Source organism: Chrysochloris asiatica, unplaced genomic scaffold (assembly GCF_000296735.1).
Source record: "Chrysochloris asiatica unplaced genomic scaffold, ChrAsi1.0 scaffold00021, whole genome shotgun sequence".
NCBI classification, from domain to species: Eukaryota; Metazoa; Chordata; class Mammalia; order Afrosoricida; family Chrysochloridae; genus Chrysochloris; species Chrysochloris asiatica.
The window spans coordinates 12,191,489-12,216,290 of NW_006408539.1; the positions used below are offsets into that span (position 1 = coordinate 12,191,489).

General features: G+C 43.6%; 2 protein-coding genes across 2 annotated transcripts in view; both read right to left on the reverse strand.

Moving 5' to 3' along the window:
• CPLX4 (complexin 4) overlaps positions 1–2,083 on the reverse strand; it is a 31,380-nt gene extending 29,297 nt beyond the window's left edge. The window contains exon 1 of the mRNA XM_006837528.1: positions 1,906–2,083. Coding sequence (XP_006837591.1) covers positions 1,906–2,072 — 167 coding nt within the window. The 5' untranslated portion in view covers positions 2,073–2,083. The remainder of the gene's footprint in view (positions 1–1,905) is intronic.
• Positions 2,084–12,852: 10,769 nt separating this feature from the next.
• The window catches only part of LMAN1 (lectin, mannose-binding, 1), a 29,782-nt gene continuing 17,832 nt past the window's right edge, over positions 12,853–24,802 (reverse strand). The window contains exons 8-13 of the mRNA XM_006837529.1: positions 24,384–24,516; positions 21,740–21,933; positions 21,558–21,628; positions 15,347–15,500; positions 13,200–13,321; positions 12,853–12,889 (exon numbers count right to left, since the gene is read on the reverse strand). Of these exons, the coding sequence (XP_006837592.1) occupies positions 12,853–12,889; positions 13,200–13,321; positions 15,347–15,500; positions 21,558–21,628; positions 21,740–21,933; positions 24,384–24,516 (711 nt within the window). The remainder of the gene's footprint in view (positions 12,890–13,199; positions 13,322–15,346; positions 15,501–21,557; positions 21,629–21,739; positions 21,934–24,383; positions 24,517–24,802) is intronic.

A 24,802-nucleotide genomic window follows, 5' to 3' on the forward strand; every position in this document is an offset into this window, starting at 1 on the left:
AAGCGTACGTATAGATTACCCTTATTTATGGCTTCGTCTTCATCAGTGAAAAATTGTTGGTATTACTCATATCCATAATATCCAACTAAATTGTTGCTAATGTTTGACTTTTATTACATTTGAATAGCCAGGAGAATGTCCTTATTGTAGCACTGTGGGTTAATGTGCTGGACTACAAAGTTGGTTTGAACTGCCAGATTGGAAGTTCAAGCTCACCAGCCGTTCCTTGGAAACTCTGTACAGGGTCGCTATGGGTCAGAACTGACTCGATGGCACTTAACAACAACAACAATGGCTATTTAGGAGTGAAATATCATGATGTCTGTAATTTACTTTAAAATCATTAGCCATTGTTTGGAGTCCTGGTGTGGTGCTGTAGGAGAAGCACCGGACTGCTAACCACAGGGCCAGTGGTTCAAATCTACCAATTGTACCTCAGAAACCCTACTCAGGATTGCTATGAGTTATACCCGACTCAATGGCACTTAACAACATCTATTGTCTATATGTCTGTCTGTCTATCTACCTATCTACCGATAAACAAACATAGCAAAATGCTGTCAAATTTACATTATGGGCATATATTTACAGGGAGTCCTTATACTTTTCCATGTTTAAAATTTTTCACAAAAAACTTTTCACAGTCATGGAGAAGCCATGCTTATGACAGAATTACAATCTGTGTTTTCTAGACTTTCTTTACACATACAATGTCAACGAGTCTATATTATATGTTTTCCTTCCCTGCTCCTTGCAGAACTAAAGGAAGGGCCTATTGCTTCAAAGCTATCACCTGCAACAGACAAAAACAACCATGCTTTAACTTTAAAATTTGTAAAAACCTTCATCATGCTGTTCAGTCATCACACTGTCCCTTTCCAATCTTTCCCATCACCCTTCACAGAAGCTCACTGTGTGTGCCCTAAGCAGCGCGGCTCCTGCCCCCGATACATGTCCTTTAAGATCCTCCTCCAGGTGTGAAATCTGAATTCTTAGGGTTTTAGCGTAGTGGTTACGAATTGGGCTCTGAACCGCAAGGTCAGCAGTTTGAAACTACCAGCTGTTCTGCGGGAGAGAGATGAGGCTTTCTGCTCCCGTAAAGATTTACAGCCTCGGAAACCCTGTACAGGGTCACTATGAGTCGGAACCAACTCCGCGGCACATAAGCTTTTTAGTTGTTAGCAGGGTGAATTGCAGAAAGACTGTAAAGAGAGTTAAACTCACAATTTACATTTGAACTAAAATGTTATTGATTAAAATGTGTCTAGACCAGAAAGTCATAAGCCTTTTGTGACCCATGGGACATACTTCAAAAAGTTCATGAAAAAGGTGAATGAAAAGATCGCGAATGTTCCCATGAGCTTTTTGAAACTCTCGTCTCTTGCCCACCAGCATTTTCAGCCTCTCAGGTTTCTTGGGAAACTGGTATCCCAGTTGCAGTACATACTCTCTCCTGCTGGGGGCCTGAATCTGAGGAAGCAGGCTTCACCCCAGCAATCCTACCACCAGACTCCACTTGGGACTTTTGTGTCCCACACCACTGTATTAAAATCCATGTTACCTCAAAAAAAAAAAAAAAAAGCCCCCTTGATTTCAGTATGCCTTTCATTACTGAAAATACATGATACTAACACAAAATTCAAAGCCGAAAAGATTTCAGTCATGAAAGGCTTGTGCTCCCTTTATTTGCTATTTGCATTCACACAAGTAGGATATAGTAGTTGTTGATGCTAGGAAGTGGTTCTCTTTGGCAGGAAGCATCTTTCCTCAGTGTTAGGGGTTGGAAGCAAAAGCAAAGGCAGCTAGTACTAGCTACAAGAGGAACCCACCGAGGAATTGCAGAAGGCCTGGCTGGAATGAATGCCTTTTGCTCTTAAAGGGAAACACGAAGTTGCGGGTACTCACTTCTCCTCAATCATTTGCTTCTGATACTCTTCATATTCCTCTCTAGTCATGCCTTGAGCTGCAGCAGGATCCGGTGAACCACCTTCTTCATTTTTTGTCTCAGACCCACCACCAAATCCTAAATTCTTTATCTGGCTACTTATCACATTTTTCACAAAGAAAGCCATTGCTTCTGCCCCAGAAAAACAAAATCCAAATACAGACAAAACCTGGAAAACAAAACACCAAACAAACCAAGTAGCCTCAACAATAGCAATATGTTGAGGGACAAAGGCCTTTGCTCAGCCTCCTCTATTCAAGGGCATAATGTGGAGAAGAGTGGGTTGCCAGCCCTAAGCTGGATTATAACAACAAACTCTTTAGTATACCCGGACAGATGGTTCAGATTACTGAGGTACACAACTGATGCAACCGACTTTCTGAATTAATACATTAAGCTAATTTTGGATGGGAAAAAGCCCTCCCATTATCTCCCTCTCTCTCCCACCCATTTCTAATTTTGTAATTATCAGCACAGCAAGATTTCTCAAGAGCCTTGTTTCAATTAAATTAATCAGAGCTGAATGATTATATTGCTGTAGTGGAATTTCCAAATTCTAGCCCTTGAACACAACTTCCTGTTAAAAATAGAGTTAGTGAGAGTGGAAACCCAGAAGGCTTCATTAAGTAAAAATAATCCTTTTGATCCATCATTTTATCTCAGTGGGCTCTAAGTGCTATGTAAGGGTATCCTTGAATTTTGTGTGGCTTCAATGGCTACTGTGTCCTATATAAAAACACAAAATTGAGGCAAGTCTAAAAGGGCAAGCCCCTGAGTCTTAATTTACATCTGGAAGATTCGTTTTGTCTCATCCCACTAGGAAAGGCTCTGCTTCTGCATGGAAATGATACAGTTTTGATGCTCTAAGCCAATCATCTGTATGTAACAGGGTCCCTCTTTTTCTCTTGCATACAGCTCAGTTCTTGGGTGCTACATTTAAAATCATTGATTTTAGATACATCTTTGGATCGTGTTTTGAATGTAGTAGAGTCTCAATGGCTGTGGTTTTCTTTAGGTCAATGACAGAATTGAGAGTGATAAGATGTTAATCTCTGTTAGTTATATTGCTAATTAAAACACTCCAAGTGGTGGTAAGGCAGAGAAGGAAGAGATGGAGGTTATTTGTAACCTATGTTTATTACTGGACTAATAAACATTTTTATCAATGGAGAAAAGATTGAAGTTGTCAAGGACTTCATTCTTTTTGGATCAACTAGCAACACTCATGGAAGCAGCAGTCAAGAAATCAAATGACGTATTATATATGCATTAGGCAAATCTGCTGCATAAGACCTTTTTAAAGTGTTGAAGAGCAAAGATATCAGCTTAAGGACTAAGGTGCGCTTGACCTAAGCCATGGTATTTTCAATAACCTCATATGCATGCAAAAGCTGGCCAGTGAATAAGGAAGACCATAGAATTGATGCTTTTGAGTTATGGTGTTGGAGGAGAATATTGAAAGTGCCACGGGCTGCCAAAAGAACCAACAGATCTGTGTTGGAAGAAGTACAGCCAGAATGCTCCTTGGAGGCCAGGATGGCCAAACTTTGTCTCTCATACTTCAGACATATTGTCAGGAGGGACCAGTCACTGGAGAAGGCTATCATGTTTGGTAAGGTAGAGGGTCAGAGAAAAAGAGGAAGACCCCCAATGAGATGGATTGGGCAAGTGGCAGCATCAATGGGCTCAAGTGTGGCAACAATAGTGAGGTTGGCCCAGGATCAGGCAGTGTTTCGTTCTGCTGTGCATAATGTCGCTATGAGTCGGTACCGACTCGATGGCACCTGACAACAACAACAACGTGCTCATTACTACTTACCAGCTGGCAGGAGGAGCCCTTTCGGAAAATAGAGAACAAGCCATTGATTAGAACCGGATGCTGTAATTGACTCATGGTGATTGCACATGTGCCTGAGTAGAAATATGGTCCAAAGGGGTTTCACTGATTGAAATTTTTGCAAGTAGATCTGCAGGCCTGTCTTCCAAGGCACCTCTGGGTAGTCAAGCGAGTTAACTATGTGCAGGACCCATTTGTATATGTTGTTGTTAGGTGTCATGGAGACACATAGCAATGCTCTACCTCTGACAATAGAACTAAAGACTGCCCGGTCCTTTACTATCCTCAAAAGTGTTACGTTTGAGCCCATTGTTGCTGCCACTGCATCAATCCATATCATTGGGAGTCTTCCCGTTTTTGATGACCCTTCACTTTACCAAGCCTGACATCCTACTCCTGACAGTATGTCCAAAGTACAAGAGACAAAGTCTTGTCATCTTCATTTCTAAGGAGCATTCTGGCTGGATTTCTTCCAGCACAGGTCTTCTGACAGTCCATGGTACAGTCAATGTTCCTCATCAACACCGTAATTCAAAGGCGTTGATTCTCCTACGGCCTTCTTAGTTCTTGTCCAATTTTCACATGCACAGGAGGCAAGTGAAAATACTGTGGCACACCTTAGTCCTCAAAGTGACATCTTTGCTCTTTTACATTTTAAAGAGGTCCTTTGCTTGGATTTGCCCAATGTAATATGCCATTTGATTTATTGACTGCTGCTTCCACGAGATTTTATGGATGTCTGCAGTGGTTTCTCCTCATTTTGAGTTGTGCCCTATCAGCAAATGAAGGGCCCAAAAGCTTTGCTCCATCTATACAATTAAGGTCCAATATATTAGAGGAGGCTGCTCTTCCCGAGCTGTATTTTGAGTGCTTTCCACCCTGAGACAACAGTCTGCTACTATTGAAGTTTTCAGTGTCTAATCATTCAGAACTGGTCCTCCACTCCTTCTTCCTAGTCTGACTTAGTCTGAAAGTTCTGCTGGAACCTGTCCACCAGGGTTGACCCTGTTGTTGTTTGGTGCCTTTGAGTAGGTTCCAACTCATAGGACCCTGTGTAGGCTTTCTAAGGAGCAGATGGTGAGTTTGAACGGCCAATTTTGTAGTTCAAACTGATCTTGCAGTCCAGCGCATTATACTGCAACACCACACCAGGCTAACTCTGTTGGTACTTAAAACAGCATCGCTTCCAGCTTCACAGTATCACACAAGCCAATGACAGACAAGCAGTTCTGTATATGTTGGTGTTAAGTACCATTGAGTTGGTTCTGACTCATAGTGACCCTGTATAGGGTTTCTAAGGAGTGGCTGGTTGGTTTGAACTGCCCACTGTACATTTAGCAGTCCAGTGCTTATCCTATAGCACAGCACCAGAACTCCGGTCTTGTATGTTAGTAGATACTTTAATGAACTGTATTAAAATGCCAGGGCAAAAGCACGGTTCCTTTCTTCCTGTAATTTTTTTCTTGGGCGCAAACCCAAAAGTATGCTCCAGCTGTTCAAAGAGATTTCCCGATCACAGCATGAAATTTTCATAGATCTCCAGGACTTAAGACCATCTTAAATTCTGCTGTTTCAGTAGCGCCCTGAAGACTTGTTAACTAACATGATAGCTTGTGAGGTCGGTTTTGAATTTGGGGATCCTCAAAATGTCTCAAGCTTTTCTTCTCTTCAAGACACCTCTTTAGGAGATGTAACCCACATTAGGAATGTTTGTGGCATTTTTCAGTAATATTAAGAAATGTATCTAAAAAGATCTCAAAATTCATAGAAGTCCTGTTGCCGATACTTTTGTGACTGGTGTATTTCAGTTCACAGACATAACTCTGGGTGTGGTTCTGATAGAGTGGGGAGACCGTAAATCCAGTAGCTAGTAGTCTCCAAGGGGACACACTGGCCTCCACAATCTGGTTGTTGATCTCCAAGTCACTTGTACCACGGAAAGGGAAGATGGGAGGCAGCCAAAGATTAATGTCCTTATTATTTCTGTATTGAGCTGACCAGTTTGAGCTGAGCTATGCCCAAGCTTGGAGTCCAGGTTGTTAAGTGCTGTCCAGTCAGTTTCAACTCATAGTAACCCTGATAGGATTTCTGAGAAGCACTTGGTGGGTTTGAACGGCCGACCTTGTGGCTCACTGTTCAGTGCTGATCCTACATTACCAGACCAGGAGTTCACAATGATTGAAAATCCCATGTTCAGATTATGTGCTGGTTTGCAATGAATCTATTTGCATGGAGTGGTAAGGAATCTCATAGGAGAGAACTCAGCTAAGGCAGACACACCAAGTCTGTCTTGGTTCCAAAACCTCATTTTCAATTCTGAATATGGTGTTTTTCACTCAGGTTCTCTGAACCAACCATGAACGTCTCCTGTAGAGATGGACCTGTAACTCGGCCCTGAAAGCCAAGTGCAAGGGGAGTTGGCAAGTCACCTGCCCCATAGATGGGCTCCTGGGAGTCTCCTTCACCTCGTGGGCAGCTGCCTGAGTGAGGGTGCCTGGTTTAGATGTCTGAAGGGGTTTCAGGACGGGGACTTGGTGTACAGGATGGATCGTGATGGAAGCAGTGCCACTGCTTGGCTGACATGGGGTGAGGCCTGTAGGAACAGCAGGACCCAGTGAGAACCACAGGTATTCAGAAGAAAAGAGAGCAAATGCTACCTAGTATGTGTGAGTGTCTGGGAAATTCAATTGCACTCATGAGCAGGGAGAGGAAGAGCCAAAAAGCCTGAGTTGTACAACATTCCAGTCAAGCTCTCCCTTCTGATTTCGGGACCCATGTACTAGTAACAGCTAACGTTTACTGAGTCTGTATGTCCTGTCTTCAGATTCTGTTCTTGGAGCTTTGGATGGTCATCTCCAATGATGGGAGGTGTGGATCTAGACTGACTTTAAGGCCACCCTGCCTGCCTCTTGGACCTTTTTACCTGGGTGGTTATTCCCGTCTATCTCCCAAACAGAATTTAACCCGAATAGTCTATCTCCTGTCACCCCATTCCTTATGCTTCTTGTGTTCCCTGCTTTAGGTAACGGAACCACCTTCCATACAATTTCCCAAGCCAGAAACAGAGTATCCCCGGACAGTATTTCTTTTTATTCAGTCTTCACATCATTAGCTTCTATTAGTTCTATTTCTACTATTTTCATAAAGCTTCTACTTCCTTATTCACTCTTTTCCTCCCTTTAGGTTGTTATCTTCCACCTGGTCTCTGCCTCAGTGTCCCGTCCTCTGGCCTGGTCTCTCCATGCAGCAATGGAAGACTTTCACAACCTCCCACTGCCTTCTGGTTGAAGTCTGCACTCCTTAACAGTAGCTTACAGGTACAGCCCACCCAACCACCAACTTTCTCTTTAGTTCAGAATTGTTAACCGTATTTTCACATATAATGTACCCACAGAAATGACACAATGTGCATTGTATGCATAGCAGTTTGAAAAAAAAACACACACCCTATAATACATGCTATGTGCATACATGTCCCCATGTAAACGATACCATTTCTCAAGCTTTTGTTTATGGTACTGTGTCTACCTGTGGGGCAAGTTCTCTTCTAGCCCCCTTTACTTATGTGATTAATACACATACTTTAGGATATTGCTCAGATAACATCTGTGGGAAACCCGTCTAATATCCTACCACCTGCTACTGACTCAGAAGTCCCTATGCAGTGGTTCTGGGAAATAGGTATCTTTGAACAACTCTATCCTGACTCCCCCCTTCTAGGATGGGATACCTGTTAGATGTTACATTGCACCTTCTCAACAAATCCTAGCTGATTTCCCACCTTTTTCATCTGTGCCTCAGCTCTACCTTCCAATTCTGATTCGTTTCAGTTGTGTTTAATCTGGTATCCATTTAATTCTCCTATCCCCTCCATACTTAGTTCTGTTTGATGATTCTTTTTAACCCCAGCGGTTATGTTTTCCAATATTGCATTTTCAGTCCTTTTGATGTCTCTAGCCTTTTGAGGGTCATTTTAAGTATACATATTTGATGTTCTAAAGTGCTGTCGAATCGATTTTGACTCATAGTGATTCTGTATAGAGTTTCCAAGGAGCAGCTGGTAAGCTTGAACCTCTGACCTTGAGGTTGAGTGTTTATCCAGCTGTGCCACACCAGGACTCCATCTTAGATACTTGTTTACAAATTATAAACCAAGATTCCCGGTGTTACTATGTTTCCTGCTTATTATGTCTACAGCCACATTTTTGTTTGGTTTGTAATTGTTTTAAAGTTCATTTCAGTTAGGATTGGCCTGTGTGTATATACTGCACCTTGTTGTTATTAAGCGCCATTGAGTTGGTTCTGACTCATAGCGACCCTATAAAGAGTTTCTGAGGAGTGGCTAGTGAGTTTGGGCCACTGACCTTGTGTATCAAACCAACTTTGCAGTCTAGTCCATTAACCCACAGCGCCTCAGTTGTTGAATTATTACTCAAGATTGGTTTTGTTTTCTTTTGGATTCAACCAGGCCAGAACCAACTTATATATTGTTTCTGCCTTGGAGAATTCTACACTCTGGAAGTAGTTAAGTTTGAAAGCTATCATAGTATAAATTCTAAGCTTGGGGCTTCTATTTCTAACAGGAAACGATTTCCCTGCCCAGAGCCTCAGAAGGTCAGCTTTCTTTTCCCTTCTCTGGCTTGTTGGGCTGGAGATGAGAGGCCCACAGGGTCCACTTCCACGGTCCTAGCTTGATCGATGTGACTGTCAGACAGGTCCAAAGCCTTGTGCCCAGTGCCCCATATGAACAGGCTAACCTTCACTTCTGGTCCAGCCCTCTCTCCCCTGTCTTCTGCCCAATGCAGGCTTACTGATTCAGCTTTCAAACACATCAATATCTCTAAATCTGTTCATTTGCTCACTACTTCTGTGTTTATACCACAAGAGGGGTCCGTGAGCTGAACCTGCCAGTTCTCTGAAATCTCTGTATAGAGTCTGTAAGGTGGGTACTCTGAAGACACTGAAGGTCACCTTTAGTGTGTCAGAGCCACGCTCCAAACCCAGGGCTGCTTGACTCCAAACCCTACTCGTCCCTTAGCCACTGCCATCGAGTCGACTGCAGCTCAGTGACCCTGTATAGGGTGGGTTTCCGAGACTAGAAACCCTAGTGGAGCAGCCTGCCTCATCCTTTCTCTGGTGGAGTGGCTGGTAGGTTTGAACCGCCGATCTATGGTTAGCAGCCCAGCACCTAGCCCACAGTGCCACCAGTGCTCCTATATTTTCCTTTACACCTCAAAATTAGAACGGCTTGGGTGAAAGGTTATCAAAAAGACTTCAAAAAAATTCTTTTAACTGCCAACAGCAATGACTAAGACTTCTGGTTTAATGAAGTCCTGATGTGGCACTGTGGGTTAATGCACCAGATTGCAAATCCCTTTGAACTGTAAGGTCGGTGGTTCAAGCCCACTAGCAGCAACTTGGAAACTGTATACTGGGTTGGAACCGATTGATGGCACTGAACAACACAAGCATTTGGTTATTAAAAATGAAAACTATCACATAAAGCCTGTTTTTAATTACCAGCGACACCAAACTCTCATCCACTCTTATTTTACACGTGACATCCTACACTTTCGTGTGTTGACTCCAGGTGGCAGTCTAGCTACTACAGAGCAGGCAGCGTGTGATAAACATGAAACCATCACAGGTTAGGGCCTATTCGGGGAATAGCTACTGAGCACTGAAGCAAATAAAGGGAAAAGTAAATTTACTAAAATATTTCTTTATTTGAATAAAGGTCAGCTAGCTTCAAGTAACAAATCAGAAGAGAAAAACGTGACAAAATGTTCTCAAATTGAAGTCGAACTGGATAGAAAAACCTTGTAAGCTTTCAGTAATGTCCATGAAAGAAATATATTAAACAGGCAACAAACAGATCTAAGAAGTTGCAAGTGTTGATTTTCCATTAAGTCTTATAAATAAAGCCCCCAGAGAGTCATGAGTTCACCATCTCCCTGTGATAAGCACATGACGGGAAAGAGAATCACATCTTACTAATCACAACAGTGACTTATGCTGTTCGAGCTCTGCAACACAGAGGTTCAGACAATCCTTATTCAAGTAATTTCTGTTTTCCCCCAAGTTATCAAAAAGGACAAGTGTCTGAGATAAAATGTCACAATAATCAGACCTAGGAAAATAAGGGGCTTTTTTGCAGGCAGGCTCTTGATGAGAGGTACCATGGTGAACCATGGCAGGAAAATGATTTTTGAAGCTTAAAAGCATCACCAAACAGCAATCTGAGTGTAGCTGTCAACTGCTTACGAACCAAGAGTTTTAGTAACAAGAGCAGTAAGTGTGCGAATGAAAGGGTCAGCGCGCAACATCATGGACAGTGAGTGGAGAGTCTACATTCTCAGCTCAGCTTTAAACAAAATTTAAAAAACCACAAAGCAGCTCTTCTTTTTCAATGCCCGTTGTTGTTGTTAGTGTGCGTTGAGTTGCTGTTAACTCATGGTGGTCCCTGTGCGCAGAGATCTGCTCCATGGGGCTGTCAAGCCTAAGACGCCCAAGGAAGCAGGTTGTGGGGGTGGTCTTCACAAGTGCCTCTGTGTGAATTCAAGCCACCAAGCTTATAACTAACAGTTGAGGGCTTAACTGTCTGTGCCACGCAGGTCCTCCTCTCCCCACCGTGGTGGTTCTCATGCTGTACCCCATTCACAATCAGCCGAGGTGCCTGCTGAACGCTGATGTTCTGAAGGCCCGCCCCCGAGTCTTGAGTCTGGTTCAGAATCAGGCCCTTGAAGTGGGATTCTGAACAAGCAGGCGATGAGCCAGATGGTCTGTGGACTGAACTTTGGGAAACACTCTTCTCTTCATGCACAAGACACTGTGTGTAAAGTTTCAAGCTGAATAAAACACTCACACTAGAAGACAAACAGGTACACTGGGACAGGTACCCGCCAGGTGTAAGTGCAAAAGCTCAGAGATGTGCACTAACATTTAAAATCAGTCTCGCTCTCATTCAAGGCACCTGTAAAGTACTTGCTGGTGTGAGAAAGTAAAGAAATTCAATTATACAAAATGGTTACAGAAATGGAAGACAAGCTGGGATTGATTTCCCCACAGAGCAAATTTGTCTTCAGAAATGAGCTAAGGTCATTCATTTTGAGGAGAATAAATCAAGCTTCAAAGATGATCAACACGGGGTGTGGCCTGCTTTACTGAGGGATTAAGTTCGTTTACTGAGCAGAAACCGCTCACGGTCTGTTATCATCGCATGTCCACTTGCATCAGGGATGCACAGGTCTACTGCGCAGACCTTCAGGCAAACCCTGGAATACTGGGTTTAGAAGCCTTTTATCGCAACAAGAGGATTCCCCAAGTTCCATAGTCTACAACTTTTTTCTTCTGATTGCATTACATTTTTTCATGGGATAAGAGTAAATTCTGTGACGACGATGATGTCTCTGAAACATGAATTTCAAAATGTTACCACCACATGGGAGAAACATGAGGGAAGCACATGCTATGTGGAAGAGAGCGAGCCATCAGAACATCCCCCCTTCGGTGTTCTAGAATAAATGCTATCATAAAAAACAACACAGTGCAGTCCAGGGTGGTGTTGCATTCTGCTGTACAAGGGGACGCGACAGGTCAGACCCCCTCGACAGTGCCTAGCAACAACAACAACAACAGCACAATGCAGAATTCCTTCAGAACGTGTCTGTGTAGACTTTGGGCAGGTGGCTCAATCGGTAAATGACATTCAAGAACAAACTTAGGAAGGCTTGGGAGAAGTAAACAGTACTATTTTATAAAACAGTATTTTATCTCGGCTTCTGACAAGTGAAAAATGATGATTTTAGTTATAGTATTTTATAACATGAAGTAAGAGACAGCCAAATTTGACAGTATAAAAATATAAATTATCTATCCTATAAAACATTGTTGGGGAAGGAGAGGAGAGATCATCTGAAGCCAGCAAAAGTAACGTCTACATGAAATCTGCATTTTAACAGATCATTCATAGACTGTTTCTGCAATACCTAGAGCCATGTCAAAAGCTATGAAAAGGCCTCAGTCTGCTATCTTATGGTGACGCTTGCTAGGCAAGAGCTTCACAGGACCCTTAGTTCATCCTCTGGCATCAAAAGAGGGAAAAGCAGAAGCATCAAATCTGGTTCTCAAGAGAGATGCCTTTAACAAGCTTGAAATTGCTCCAGTCGAGCCTTGTTGACTTAGTGTGCGCTCAGTCACCAACACCAGGGTGCGTGCAGTCTTTACTGTGAAGGAGAACTGTGGACTGACATATCCTCAGATCATGCAATGCATGCAGAATTTACATATAGCACACCAAAGGGAAGAAATCAGTTCCTTAAAGTACTAATGTAAATGAAAAAATATTCTGATAATACTGACCTGACACTGTTAGAAGACATTAAGAATACGGTCCATCGTGAAATGACATATTATCATACAAAATGCCCATAAATTGCACTATCAGAAATATGTTTCCACCAAAGTGGTTTCTCAGACAACAAACAGCTATTAATTTCCCCAAAAATTTCCTTTAAAAGTGAAATCAATAGTCAGGGGGAAAAAAAAATACTTCAAGAAACATTCTGAAGCTTACTGCCCAGATTCTCAAGCTCTCAGACCAAACATTCTTTGATTTCAAAGGGAGTTGCCCTGGGTCTTAGACTAGGACTTTCTGATCTTACACCAAACATGAGGGGTGCTCTTTACTGGGCCTCATACTCCGTGAGGGTCGTATGAGGGTCAGTAAGGCAAGGTTTGTTTGTGGGAAATGAAGAGGTGACTTAGGGGCAACTTTGTGTCCAGGGTGATCCCCTCACTAATTCATGCTCTGCTCAGTGACTGGACTCTCCTGGCCAGAAATCCCCTGACATTTACAGATTTATGTACCACGCACAATTTTACATGTAGTCGGACTTGTTTTAAGGTTTATTTTCACTGAAAATCAATGTGTCAACAGGTATTTTGTACAAAATTTAATAATTTAGATGATGAAACTGTTTAAATACTTCAATTCCCTCAAAACAGCAGCCTTTTACACATAACATACATACATACATACATACATGATGAGCCCAAATCAAAATGGCGGTCAAAAGAACTTCTTCGCGGCTGCTTCTTGCTGAGTCCTAGTTTGGAGAGGGTGGGGGAGAAAGACAAATTGAAACAAGTTCTAGACATGTTACTCTGGAAAGACCAGGACTGTGCAAAATTAAAATGTACAGTGAGTGCCTTTCTGAATTATAAATAAAGTCCATTAAAATACGCATGAGTTCTACACACACATGCCCATGTGAATTGAAAATAGACTAGAAATCTGACTTCCTTCACACAAAGGTGAATTCATAAATACTGATCATGCACAGATCAATTTGCTGACTACTTCATATGAAACAGACTCAGAAAAAATGCTTGGTCAGACTTTACCAAGAGGCTTACCTGTACATGATGTAACCAATGAATAGTACCGTCTGTACCACTATGAATACGATGAAGTGAAGTGTTGACAAACATGAGGGAAATGCAGGCAGTTCTGGGCACTTTGGCTTTTCATTTGATGGCTAAAAGGGCAAAGGACTCTCTATTAGAATTAGTCAAGTCTGTATTTTGATAAAAGAAGTAACTGAAATCTTTATAAAACTCATGTTTTTATATTCATATTAATTTCATAAATACCTTCTGTTCCCTTTTTTTGAACTTTGTATTGTGAATTGTGTGGAGGCTTACAGAGCAGACCATCATGTCTCCATCCATCCAACAATTCACACATGTTCTGCTTCGCCTCACTGGTTACAATCCCTCTAGGTGACCTCCCTCTCCACTTGTTCCCTCTGTTTCCTGCTTCCATTCCTCTCCTTACCCTCCCAAACTCTGTCCTTGGCCAAATGCTGCCCTTTTCATCTCATCCGGCTGACTCATCCCCTTAGCTTCTAGAACCACCGTGGTTGCTGTTAGTGGCTGCTGGGCTGATTCTGAGTCTCAGGGACCCCAGTGGGCAGGGCACAACTGGACTCCAGAGGGTTGGAAGCTGCGACTTTTGGAAGGAGATCATCAGGCCTTTCTTCCAAGTCACCTCTGAGTGGATCTGAACCAATAGCCTTTCACCATTTGTGTCACCTAGACTCCGGTATGTAACAGTACTGATTTACAGCCGTCACAATGTCATTAAGTGCTGATGAATCGATTCCTACTCAGAACCACCTTGTGTAATGTTTGCCAGTTTGTAAATCTTTGTGGGAGCAGAAAGCCTCAGCTGTCTCCCAAAGAGCGGCTGTTGGGCTGAAACCACTAACCTTGTACTCACCTTACAGTCACCTTGTTCCCTTAATAACACACACGTATGTTGTTATTAAGTGCTGTTGGGTCAGGTCCAACTCACAGCCCCCCTGGATAGGTTTCTGATGAGTAACTGGTGAGTCTGACCCACCGACCTTTCGGTTCAAACTGATCTTGTTGGTCCAGCACCTATCCTACAGCACCACACCAGGACTCCATACTGGGTTTCCAAGGAGATGCTGGTGAGTTTGAAGTGCAGCCCATGTGGTTAGCAGTCCAATGCTGATCTTAGTGCCACACCAGGAGTCCATGTATCCATATGTGTATGGCTATAACGTTTTTATGTGCAGTCCAGTGCTGATCTTAGTGCCACACGAGGAGTCCATGTATCCATATGTGTATGGCTATAACGTTTTTATGTATGTATATACACACACAGGAGTCCATGTATATGTATTGCTATAATGTTTTTTTAAGGAGCTCTGGCAGTGTAGTGGTTACGAATTGGGCTGCGAACCACAAGGTCAGCAGTTTGAAACTACCAGCTGTTCCACGGGAGAAAGATGAGGCTTTCTGCTCCCCTAAAGATTTATAGCCTTGGAAACCCTATACAGGGTCGCTATGAGTTGGAACCAACTCCACGGCACATAACAACAACAACAATAACGTTTTTATGTATGTATACACACACAGGAGTCCATGTCTATGTATGTGTACAGCTATAACGTTTTTATGTTATGTATACACACACAGGAGTCCATGTATATTTATGTGTATAGCTATAACGTTTTTATGTATGTATACACACACAGGAGTCCATGTCTATGTATGTGTACAGCTATAACGTTTTTATATATGTATACACACACAGGAGTCCAGCTATACACATATGTGTATAGCTATAACATTTTTATGTTATGTATACACACACATACATCCAGTAAAGGAGACTCGTGCCTGAGAAGACCTGTGCTTGCTCACAGCCCATGCTGAGAGAAACAGAAGTTACCCAGCTCTTGACTGTGTGACTTTGACCTTCTCCAGCTGTTTAAAGGCATCATGACTGAAAGACTCACAGAAGAGAATCCAGAAATTACAAAACGTGGGGCTGTGACATTCCACCACCTGGAGGAACGTGAGTTTTTAGAAACCCCACTCCATCAGGACACGGAAGCCTGAAGCACTCTGATTCACCATGGGGCAGTGTGTGGTAGCGCAGCCCAGCGGTTGGTTACACTGTTCTCAATGGGACCCAGCCTTCTTCCCTTTCTACATGAGCTCAGGGAGAATTCGAGAGAAGGACAAGTTACCATATTTCGCTGCACTAGGCTATCTAGGTCCCTCTTTACTATGTGGAGGTGCTCTTTAATGTCGTTGAAGTGCTGCGTCGTCTCGTACACTCCTCCTGCAGACCCCGGATGCTGGATCCCACTGACCAGTCTGACGGTTTCACTCATGGAGTTCCTGAAACAGAAAACCTCTTTATACCATGTACTCCCCATGAAGTTGGTTTTCTCAGTCACAGCTTTCAAATGGTTAGATGCATTTCTAAGCTCAGTATGTTGTTGTTAAGTGTTGTCGAATCGGTTCTGACTCATAGAGACCCTGCATAGGGTTTCCAAGGAGTGGCTGGTGAGTTTGAACTGCTGACCTTGTGGATCAGCGCATTAACCTGCAGCACCACATCAGTACTCTTTTTGAGAGGCTGTTGTTGCTAACTGCCCTTGAGTCGGTTCTGACTCAGAGACTCTGTATAGGGTTTCTGAGAAGCAGGTGGTGAGCTTGAACCATTGACTTTGTAGTTCTAACTGACCTTGAAAGTCCAGTGCAGTAACCCGCACACCAGGACTCCTTTGGGCATATTGTTTTTGTTGTTAAGTACCACTGAGTCAGTTCCGATTCATAGTGAACCTGTATAGGGTTTCCAAGGAGGTGCTGGTGAGTTAGAACACCCATCTCTTGCAGTCCAGTGCTTTATCTCACAGCACCACACCAGGACTCAATATACTAGACCTTAAAAAAAAATCAACATTTAAAAAACTGAAATATCTTTTATAAATAGGAAAGTAATTTATAAAACTACAGCTTAACATTTGCCTTTTATCTCTAAGGGTCATTTAAAATAATCACAAAAAGACTTCCAGGAAATAATCTGTGTTAAAAAAACTAGTACTATAAAAGGATCACCCAATGGCCCACTGTCATCGAGTAGACTCCAACTCATAGCGACCAAGTAGGACAAAGTAGGCCTAAGGCCGAAGCCGAGGGCCAGGCCCTTTCTCCCACAAAGCTGCTGGTGAGTTTGAACTGCTGACCTTTCAGTTAGAAACCGAGGGCTTCACTACTGCACAAGGATTCCATATAAACGGCTACTGAATAAAACCACGAAAGATAGTCTTAGTGAACTTAGGAGAAAACCTTCTAGACTGTCCACACTGTGCTACACATTTAACTCAGAGGCCTGCATTGTCCAAACCTTGCACATCCCACAGGTCTTCAGTGTGGCCCCTGCCAGGCTCCAGGAGCTCACCTCCGAGGCCTAGGAACAGCCTGTTGCTGAGTGTCTGCCCATACTAGGGGTCTGGGTGTGTCCTCTGGGACCCCGGGCGGTTAAGCAGGTAAGACCAGCCACGCAGGTGCGCTGTCTGCAGGGCAGACCCTAATAAAAACCCTGAGCCCAAGGCCCTGGGAGCTTCGTGGTCAGCAGCACTCCACATGTGCCTGAGAGAAGGTGCTGGGAGATGGGCACTTGGAAGCTCACGCCTGCCTCCTCCTGGGCCGCCCTCTTCCCGTGGTTCATTTTCATCTGCATCCTTTCCTTGTAGTAAGTCAAAGCCATGAGGAGCACTGCTTCTGGGTCTCCCTTGAGGACCCCTGACAAACATGTAAATCTACTCTTCCTTGCAGTTTGAGGAGATGGTCCCTATAGACAAACCAAATGCTTCAACTGGAACCCAACCAAATATAAAGAAAGGCACACCTTGTTGTCTGGCATGGTGACAGTTTGCCGTTCAGTACCTCCTGGAGTGTGTGTGACTTTCAATAACATTTTACCTTCTTCATTGACTAGGATAAAACCTCCATGCCTGGTCTGATTACATCGGCGAGGCATAAACGAGAGAGCTCGAGCACTGAGTGTGGCTTTTGGATCTGAATCTGTAAGAGGCTACAAACACTGCAATCGGGGTTACAACCACATCAGAACTGTTCAGTGAGAGCACGGTGCCCACCTGAAACAATGGTTAAGCACTCAGCTGCTAACGGAAGGGGTGCTGATTCGAACCGACCCCGGGGCTCTGTGGGAGACTGAGACCTACTTCTGTGGTGATCAGAGCCTAGGGGACCCTACAGGGCAGCTCTAGTCACCCTCGAATCATGCTACCCAGAAAGCTTATTACACCTGAGAAAGTCGGTTTTATCTGGAAATACTTAGAAAGCTCTGTAAATGGCAAATGGTTTTTGTTATTTATAGCTAAAAATATCTAAGTCTGGAGACTATTTTTGGTCAGGCAGATAAAAATTAAGACTAGTTTGGCAAAGTACTGATAATGATCGATGGGTCCACAGAGCTTCACTATGCTGTTCTATTTCTGTGTATGTTTGAAAATGGCTACAATATAAAAAGCTAAAGAAAGGTTTAAAGGTCTCCAGACTATGTTTGTGGACTCCTGGTGTGGTGCAGTAGGGTCAGTACTTGACTGTTAACCAGAAGGTCAGCGATTCAAACCCACCAGCCACTTCTCGGAAACCCTCTATAGGGTTGCTATGGGTTGGACCAGACTCCCCGGCACTCACCCCATCTGTTTGCAGCCTGCCTTTCTAAGCTAGCTCCTGCCAACACTTTCATCTGTCTTGCTTTTGTCATTTCCTTCTGAGACTTCTCCTGGTGTCTTTGTGACTCTTTCTAGTTATGATCCCTCCCCAGCACCTAGCTCTAAACCGGACCATGTCTCCCCTACGCTTTCTTTCTCCCTAACCTGTCCTGTCAAATGTTGCCATTCCCTACACACCGCACCGCACACACATCTCCCTACACACCACACCACACCGTACATACATCTCCCTGCACATACATCTCCCTACACACACCACACCGTATAAACAACATCTCCCTACACACCACACCGCACACAGACAACATCTCCCCACACCACACCACACACAACCACTCCCTGCACATACACACTGGGTTGTGTCCTTTACATATCAGAAACTCCCAGAAAACAAAGATCCTATTTCCTATTCTTTAACGCCGTCTTTGACAGTTATAGTTCAATCTGGATGACTAGGTAAGCTATCAATTTATTTTCTTAGAAGGAAAATTTAGTTTAAAACCTAAAAGCTTTATTGGAAGGGGGGAAAGGTAGAACTCAAATGTTAGGATTACTTAGAAATGTACAGTATGTCAGCTAAATGTTAACAATAATAAAAATGATAAATTTATGAGTTATCTGAGCACTGAACACTTTAAAGCTGGCAACAAAATATCACATAGGCTTTCTCAATAAATTAGTCACTTAGTGATTAGTATTTAACAACACTCAAGCTCAAGAAAATTCATGCAATTGAAATCAAACTTAAGGATATTTTAATATACCTAAGATACTAATTCAGCATAAAACATTCCAGAAGGCAACCCTCCCACAAATCGCATTTAAGACTATTGCTCCCAGAAGCAGGAATATGCCTGTGCATCGGCTTCACAGACAGACTACGGCACTTAATGAGCTCCTAGTCAAGCATTCATTCGCTTGTTGAATGCAGCAAATGCTCGTTATGGGGTGGCAGGCATTTTCAGGGGAAATCTGACTCCTGGCCAGCAGGAGGAGGCTCTGTGGGGATAGAACGTGCTGGCAAGAAGGCATTCTGGGATAGGAGCAGGCCCAGTGACTGAGAGAGCTCGGAAATCTGTGTGTGCCGCAGGAGGTGAGCCTTTACAAGATTATTTGTCATGTCAAGAATGCTATGCATTCTGCTTAATCTAACCCTCTCCTACACTGGCATGGTGCTGCGGGGTAAAGCACTGGACCACAGGGTTGGTTTGAACCACAAAGTTAGTAGTTTGAACTCACCAACTGCTCCTCAGAAACCCTATACAGGGTCACAATGCGTCAGAACCGACTTGACGACACTTACAAGAACAACCCCTAAACTGAAGTCTCTATATTATAGTCCGTAAGTGCCTTGGTGAAGACACTTTAGGGTAATTTTACTATTTCCATGATTCCTTCTACATTTATCAGTTAGAATTTTACTCTAATGACTGCCTAATCCTTCTCTCCCATTTATTTTTTTCATCAATGATTTATCTCAGTATGGACTCACGGCTCTTTAGTCTATGGGTATAATCTAATAGTGTCATTCTTCATTTTGTTGCTTAAATGATTGGCCTCTGTGATCTTTCCACAAGTCTCCATGTTTGTTTTTGAGGATTTCATTAGATCCCGGTATCACACTACCTTCCAGGTTCATCTTCAATTTTTTTCTGCCCCAGCTCTGGAATCAGCTACTTCTCCAAGGAGCCTGCTTCCGTTCCGTGGAGAAAGGTATTTAGAACCCAAGATCTGTACTCTCGGTGTACGCGTTACTACTGGGTGTCACTGGTTCTAGGCCCTCAGTAGAGAGCCAGGATGTCTGTGCACACACAGCATGCAGGTGAGCCTCTGCAGGATTGCTTGTCTGGTGCGATCCCATTCTGTTCACCCTAACCTCTTCATCTCACCTTGACATGAATGTTTGGCTAGGATTACAATGGTGGGAGCAGTGCTCTACGCTATTAGGTTATGAAACTGGCCATTTTGACTTTCCTTGGCTCCTGGCACTGAAAGCCTTGAGGTATCTGACTCAGTGAATCATTCTTCTTCCGAGGTTTAGCACTCAGTCTTGTTCTGTCTTTGTTAGGGCACAGAGAGGGATGAACAAGAGGCAGTCATGTATAATATACTTACCTCAAATGGTTTTCAAAAGAACCATTCTATTTATTTCAAAGAGAAAATCATCATTCTTTCTTTAAAAAGAATTTCCAGCAATAACTATGTTTGTGGTACAGTCTTACAGTGTTATGCACGCTTTCTCTCCGGGTATTATTCATAAAGCTGTAATATCTTTCTCTAAATATTTTTATATTTTATCTCTGGCTCTGTCTAGAGCTGGGACAAACCTGTATTTTCTATAAAAGCTGAAGTTATTTTTTGTTTGTTTCTTTTTTTCCCTTTCCATGTAAAACCAATTCAAAAATTCAAATGGGGAAAGTGATGAGAAGTTCTTAGCCCTAACCAAACACCTTGAGGGAAGGAGTCACTGGACCTGGGGGCTCAGGACCATAGTCTTGGGGGATTCCAAGATCCACTGGCATAACATAGTCCACAAGACCAAGTTCTACAATCTGCTTTAGTGAGGAATGGCCAGTAAAAGCTTGTGAGTGGCCACCTAAAGGGCAACTACTAGTCTCTGTCCACCTGGAATGAAGATAGTAAAGAAGATAGAAAACACCTGGAAACAATCAGGCCTGCGGACTAACGGCAACGTGAACCTCCACCCCCCAGCCACCATGATGCTGGACCACAAGAACTAGATGGTGCCCGAAAACTACGACTGACGACGCTGAAGGGCACCTTGTTAGTAAGTCTGTACAGAGTGGGAGAAACATGAGGAGCAAAAGTCAGAATTACAAAAGACCAGGCTTAAGGGGGAATTTGGTTTAAGTGTGTGGGGGAAGAAAGAGTCCCCACTGAATAGTTTTCATCTTGTCTAGATGGATCTTGCTAAAAGAGATGGGGATAAGATTCTTATAATTCAATAGTAATTGTTATCATGACTAACTGCGACTATCACAACTGTAAAGGTAGAAGTTTTGTAACAAAAACAGGAGAGTACTTAATCTTACAGTCCAGAAACAGAGGACCCTAGGCCCATCAAGGGAGAAGAGAACAAGCAGAATGCAGGACCCTTATCCAGAGAAGCAGTGACACCAGAGATGGAGGCAGAGATGAGGACATGGAGAGAGGGAGCAGCTGAGGACTCTAGATTCATGGGAAGCGAGGGACTAAGAGCGGGCGGCCAGGAGGCAGACTTGCAGAATGTGCCCTTTGGTGGTTAAATTATTATATATGCCTGAGCGTTAAAAAAAAGAGCTAAAGTGAATAGAGAGAAATACTGGTAACTGATGGTACGTGGAGGGGATTATACTCATGGTAATGAAACAAGGTGTATGATTTGTCGAATATAAAACTGATGATCTGCCCCGTAAACTTTCACTCAATCTACTATAAAAAGCTTAAAAAAAAAAAAAAGACCAGGCTAATGGGCGGGATAGAAATTGGTGGAACCCCTGAAACTTAGGTGCTTAGAGCCCTTCAGGATGGAATGGAACCACAGTTACTGGGCTTCACACTCCTCCCCCTATACCATGATGCTGCTGTGAGTCCTTGGGCAGGGGTCTCTAGGTGCTTGCAAGCCTAGCGAAGTCATGAATTTAGGATCAGGATGTCACAAGACACCAGGACACTCCTGCATACTTACTTCATCTCATTTACTTGTCTCAGAATTTCATGCTGCGTTTTCACCATAGTATCCACTTCTTGTTGAGAGATCTGAAGAAAAAGAGACAAGCAACCTAAACAATGGGCAGCCAGCTCACAAATGCCCAATCTGCAGTCCAGCAGCCTTTCTCCTCTACGTGCCCTCAGCCAGGGAAGGCTCACCTGTCCAGGCTGCCCCGGGACGCCGGCTCCGCGCTGCGAGAGCGCCTCTGTCACGGACGAGACATACCTTCTCTGCTCGTCAAGGATCATGTCTAATTGTCGGTTGAGCTGCTTGATTTCAAGATGAATGCGATTCTGTCCTTCGAAGACTTGCCTCAGCTCACGGTCCCCAACAGTCTCAAAGATATCTTCGGCTGAAAAAGGTAAGTGATGAGAATCTCCCGCACATCTGTGGTCTTCCAAACACCACAAGTGAACAGTGCCCACTCTTACTGTGATGAGAACGTTACTGACCTAGTGGTCTAACCTTGCAGAGTGCCCATGCAGACAGTTACTCTCAACATGATGAGAGTGCAATTTGTTTCTGCCATCTCTGATGGTTAAATACTTACTCATCAAACTATACTCTTAAATTATAGGCATTCTACTCATGCAAAGATTACAAAGTAGAGTTAAGGAGAACAGCTAATTTTTTTAACTAGCCCATGTTAAAAATAACAGATAAATTCATTCAAATACTTACTACAAGTGTCAGAAGAGACCGGATGTACTCACAATTCATATGTGACAGTACTGAAAACACAGTCAAGACAAAAAGGATGTGGACCTTTCATGTGGATTCTTAGCAAGTCTGAGGCTCATCACTCAGAGGTCCTGGCCCCAGAGCCTGCCCCTCCTGCCACACACTCCCCTCAGAGGGATGACAGGCTTTCTGACCAATGGGGCATCTCTCAAATTGTTTGGTTCTGCTCCAGGCCAAAATCCAGCCACAACGACCACCTGTCAGCACCTGTAGGACACCCCTGCTCTCTGGTCTGTCTAGACTTCCTTTGCCATATCCCCCCCTCGCAGCACATACACACTCTTACTTCTTGTGACCAACTGGATCATTCCTCAGGTCTCAGCTAGAAATTGGACTTCCTCCCATATCGCTTCCCCTCTCAGTCTGGGTTAGGTGGAACATTCCCTCTTTGTGCTCCTCCAACACAATGAAATCTCCTATCAAAACACCTGCCTAGCCTGCTGCAAACTGGCCGTTCAACTCTGTGCCTCATCCATTACCTGTAAATTCTAGGGACCACAGCTGTCCGCTCACATACAACAGGCCAGCAGACATTCAAAAGATGTGGTAAAAATGCAACTGTCACCCTGATCAAGGGACCTAATATTTTTGAGCCTCAATTTCCTCTTCTGTAAGGTAGGGAGGGAGTCCCGGTGTGGCGCTGTGGGTTAATGTGCTGGACTGCAAATCAGTTTGATATGCAAGGTTGGAGGTTCAAGCTCACCAGCTGCTCATCAGAAACCCTATACAGGGTTGCGATGGGTCAAAACCGACTCGATGGCACTTAACAATAAAAGGTAGGGATGGAAAGACATAGCTCTGTGGAAACACCAGCACAGGGCCTGATCCATTACAAGGCCCTTCTCGCTTCCTGGGACTCCGGCACTGTAGGATCAGAACTGAACTGTAAACCATAAAGTTGGCACTTCAAAGCCACTAGCTGCTCCTCCAAAACCCTCTAAGGGTCGCTATGAATCAGAACCAACTCAAGGGCACTCAACAACAACAATAACCTACGCCAGCTATGGAAAGTAAGGAGCAGAGAGTCATTTGAGGCTATAGCACAAGTTAGTGATCAAAGAACATCAGTAGATACCCGAGGTGAACAAATGCTATCTACAGGACCCAAAGGCGAAGAGGCAGAGGCACACTACGAGATCAGGGATGAGAGAAAGAACTGCCTTTCCTCTACAGTCCCCGTACTGTTTATGTTGTTGTTGTTGTTGTTGTTAAGTGCCGTTGAGTCGGGTCCGACCCATAGCGACCCTGTACAGGGTTTCCGAGGGTGTAAATCTTTACGGGAGTAGAAAGCCTCATCTTTCTCCCGCAGAGCAGCTGGTAGTTTCGAACCGCTGACGTTAAGGTTCGCAGCCCGATTCGTAACCACTACGCTACCAGAGCTCCTTATAACCCCAACTAATTCCAGCCACACTCACTATAATAAACTTGGGGATGTACTCACAAATCACATCTGATAAGGTTTCAAACCAGTTCCAGAGAAGAAAAAGCATCTTTGGTTTTTACTTTATTAAGTCTGACTTAATAAATAAGGCTCATTAAGAGATTCACATACTACAGACTGGGAAGTGGCTAGCCACAGGCTTTATGAAATGCAGCCCTGATGGAGCTGATGGAGAGCAACCCAGCTAGTAAACCATAGTGGATAATAGAGTCAGAGAAATCTCTTCATATATCACCATTTTGATAACTGTCAAGTTAAGTACTAACATAGTAATTGTGTGCCACAAAGAGGAGAGAAGAAACCTGGGCTGGTTTGTTCAGCAGACAGTTCCTGAGTCTCCCCTACTAGGCCGACACCACTGTCTGGGGCTGCGGGAGGCAGCAGTGAGAACAAGAAACAAAACCTCTTCCCTCAAGGGCCTTACATGTTGTGGTTCACCATTCCACCCACACTGCCATGGGACTTATTTCACATGTCAGTGCCACACTCTTACTGGTAAAAATTCCACCCTCCAGGCCCTATAAAGACTAGAGATTTGTCAATAGCTGGTGTCCAAAGACTACATGCAATCTCCCAGCTCAGAGGGCCCAGGCTCATGGCAGGCTGCCCCCTACACTCACCAGGCTGCCCCTGGATGTCAGGGTGGTCCTTCTGGAACTCCTCCTTTTTCTTATCCAGCTCTTGCTGAAAGTGTTCAAATTCCTCCTGATATTTTTCTTTCTCTTTTTCTGAGATTTCTTTATCTGGTGTAGGCTTTGTTGAAGTTTGGGAATAAATCATTAAGTAGCATAAGCACACGAGTAAGATACTTCAGTACGTATTCGTTTCCTCACTTTAACTGAAGGCACATGAGTAAGATACTTCAGCATATATTCGTTTCCTCACTTTAACTGAAGGCACATGAGTAAGGTGATGTGGACCTTTCATGTGGATTCTTAGCAAGTCCACAAAGTTAGTAGTTTGAACTCACCAACTGCTCCTCAGAAACCCTATACAGGGTCACAATGCGTCAGAACCGACTTGACGACACTTACAAGAA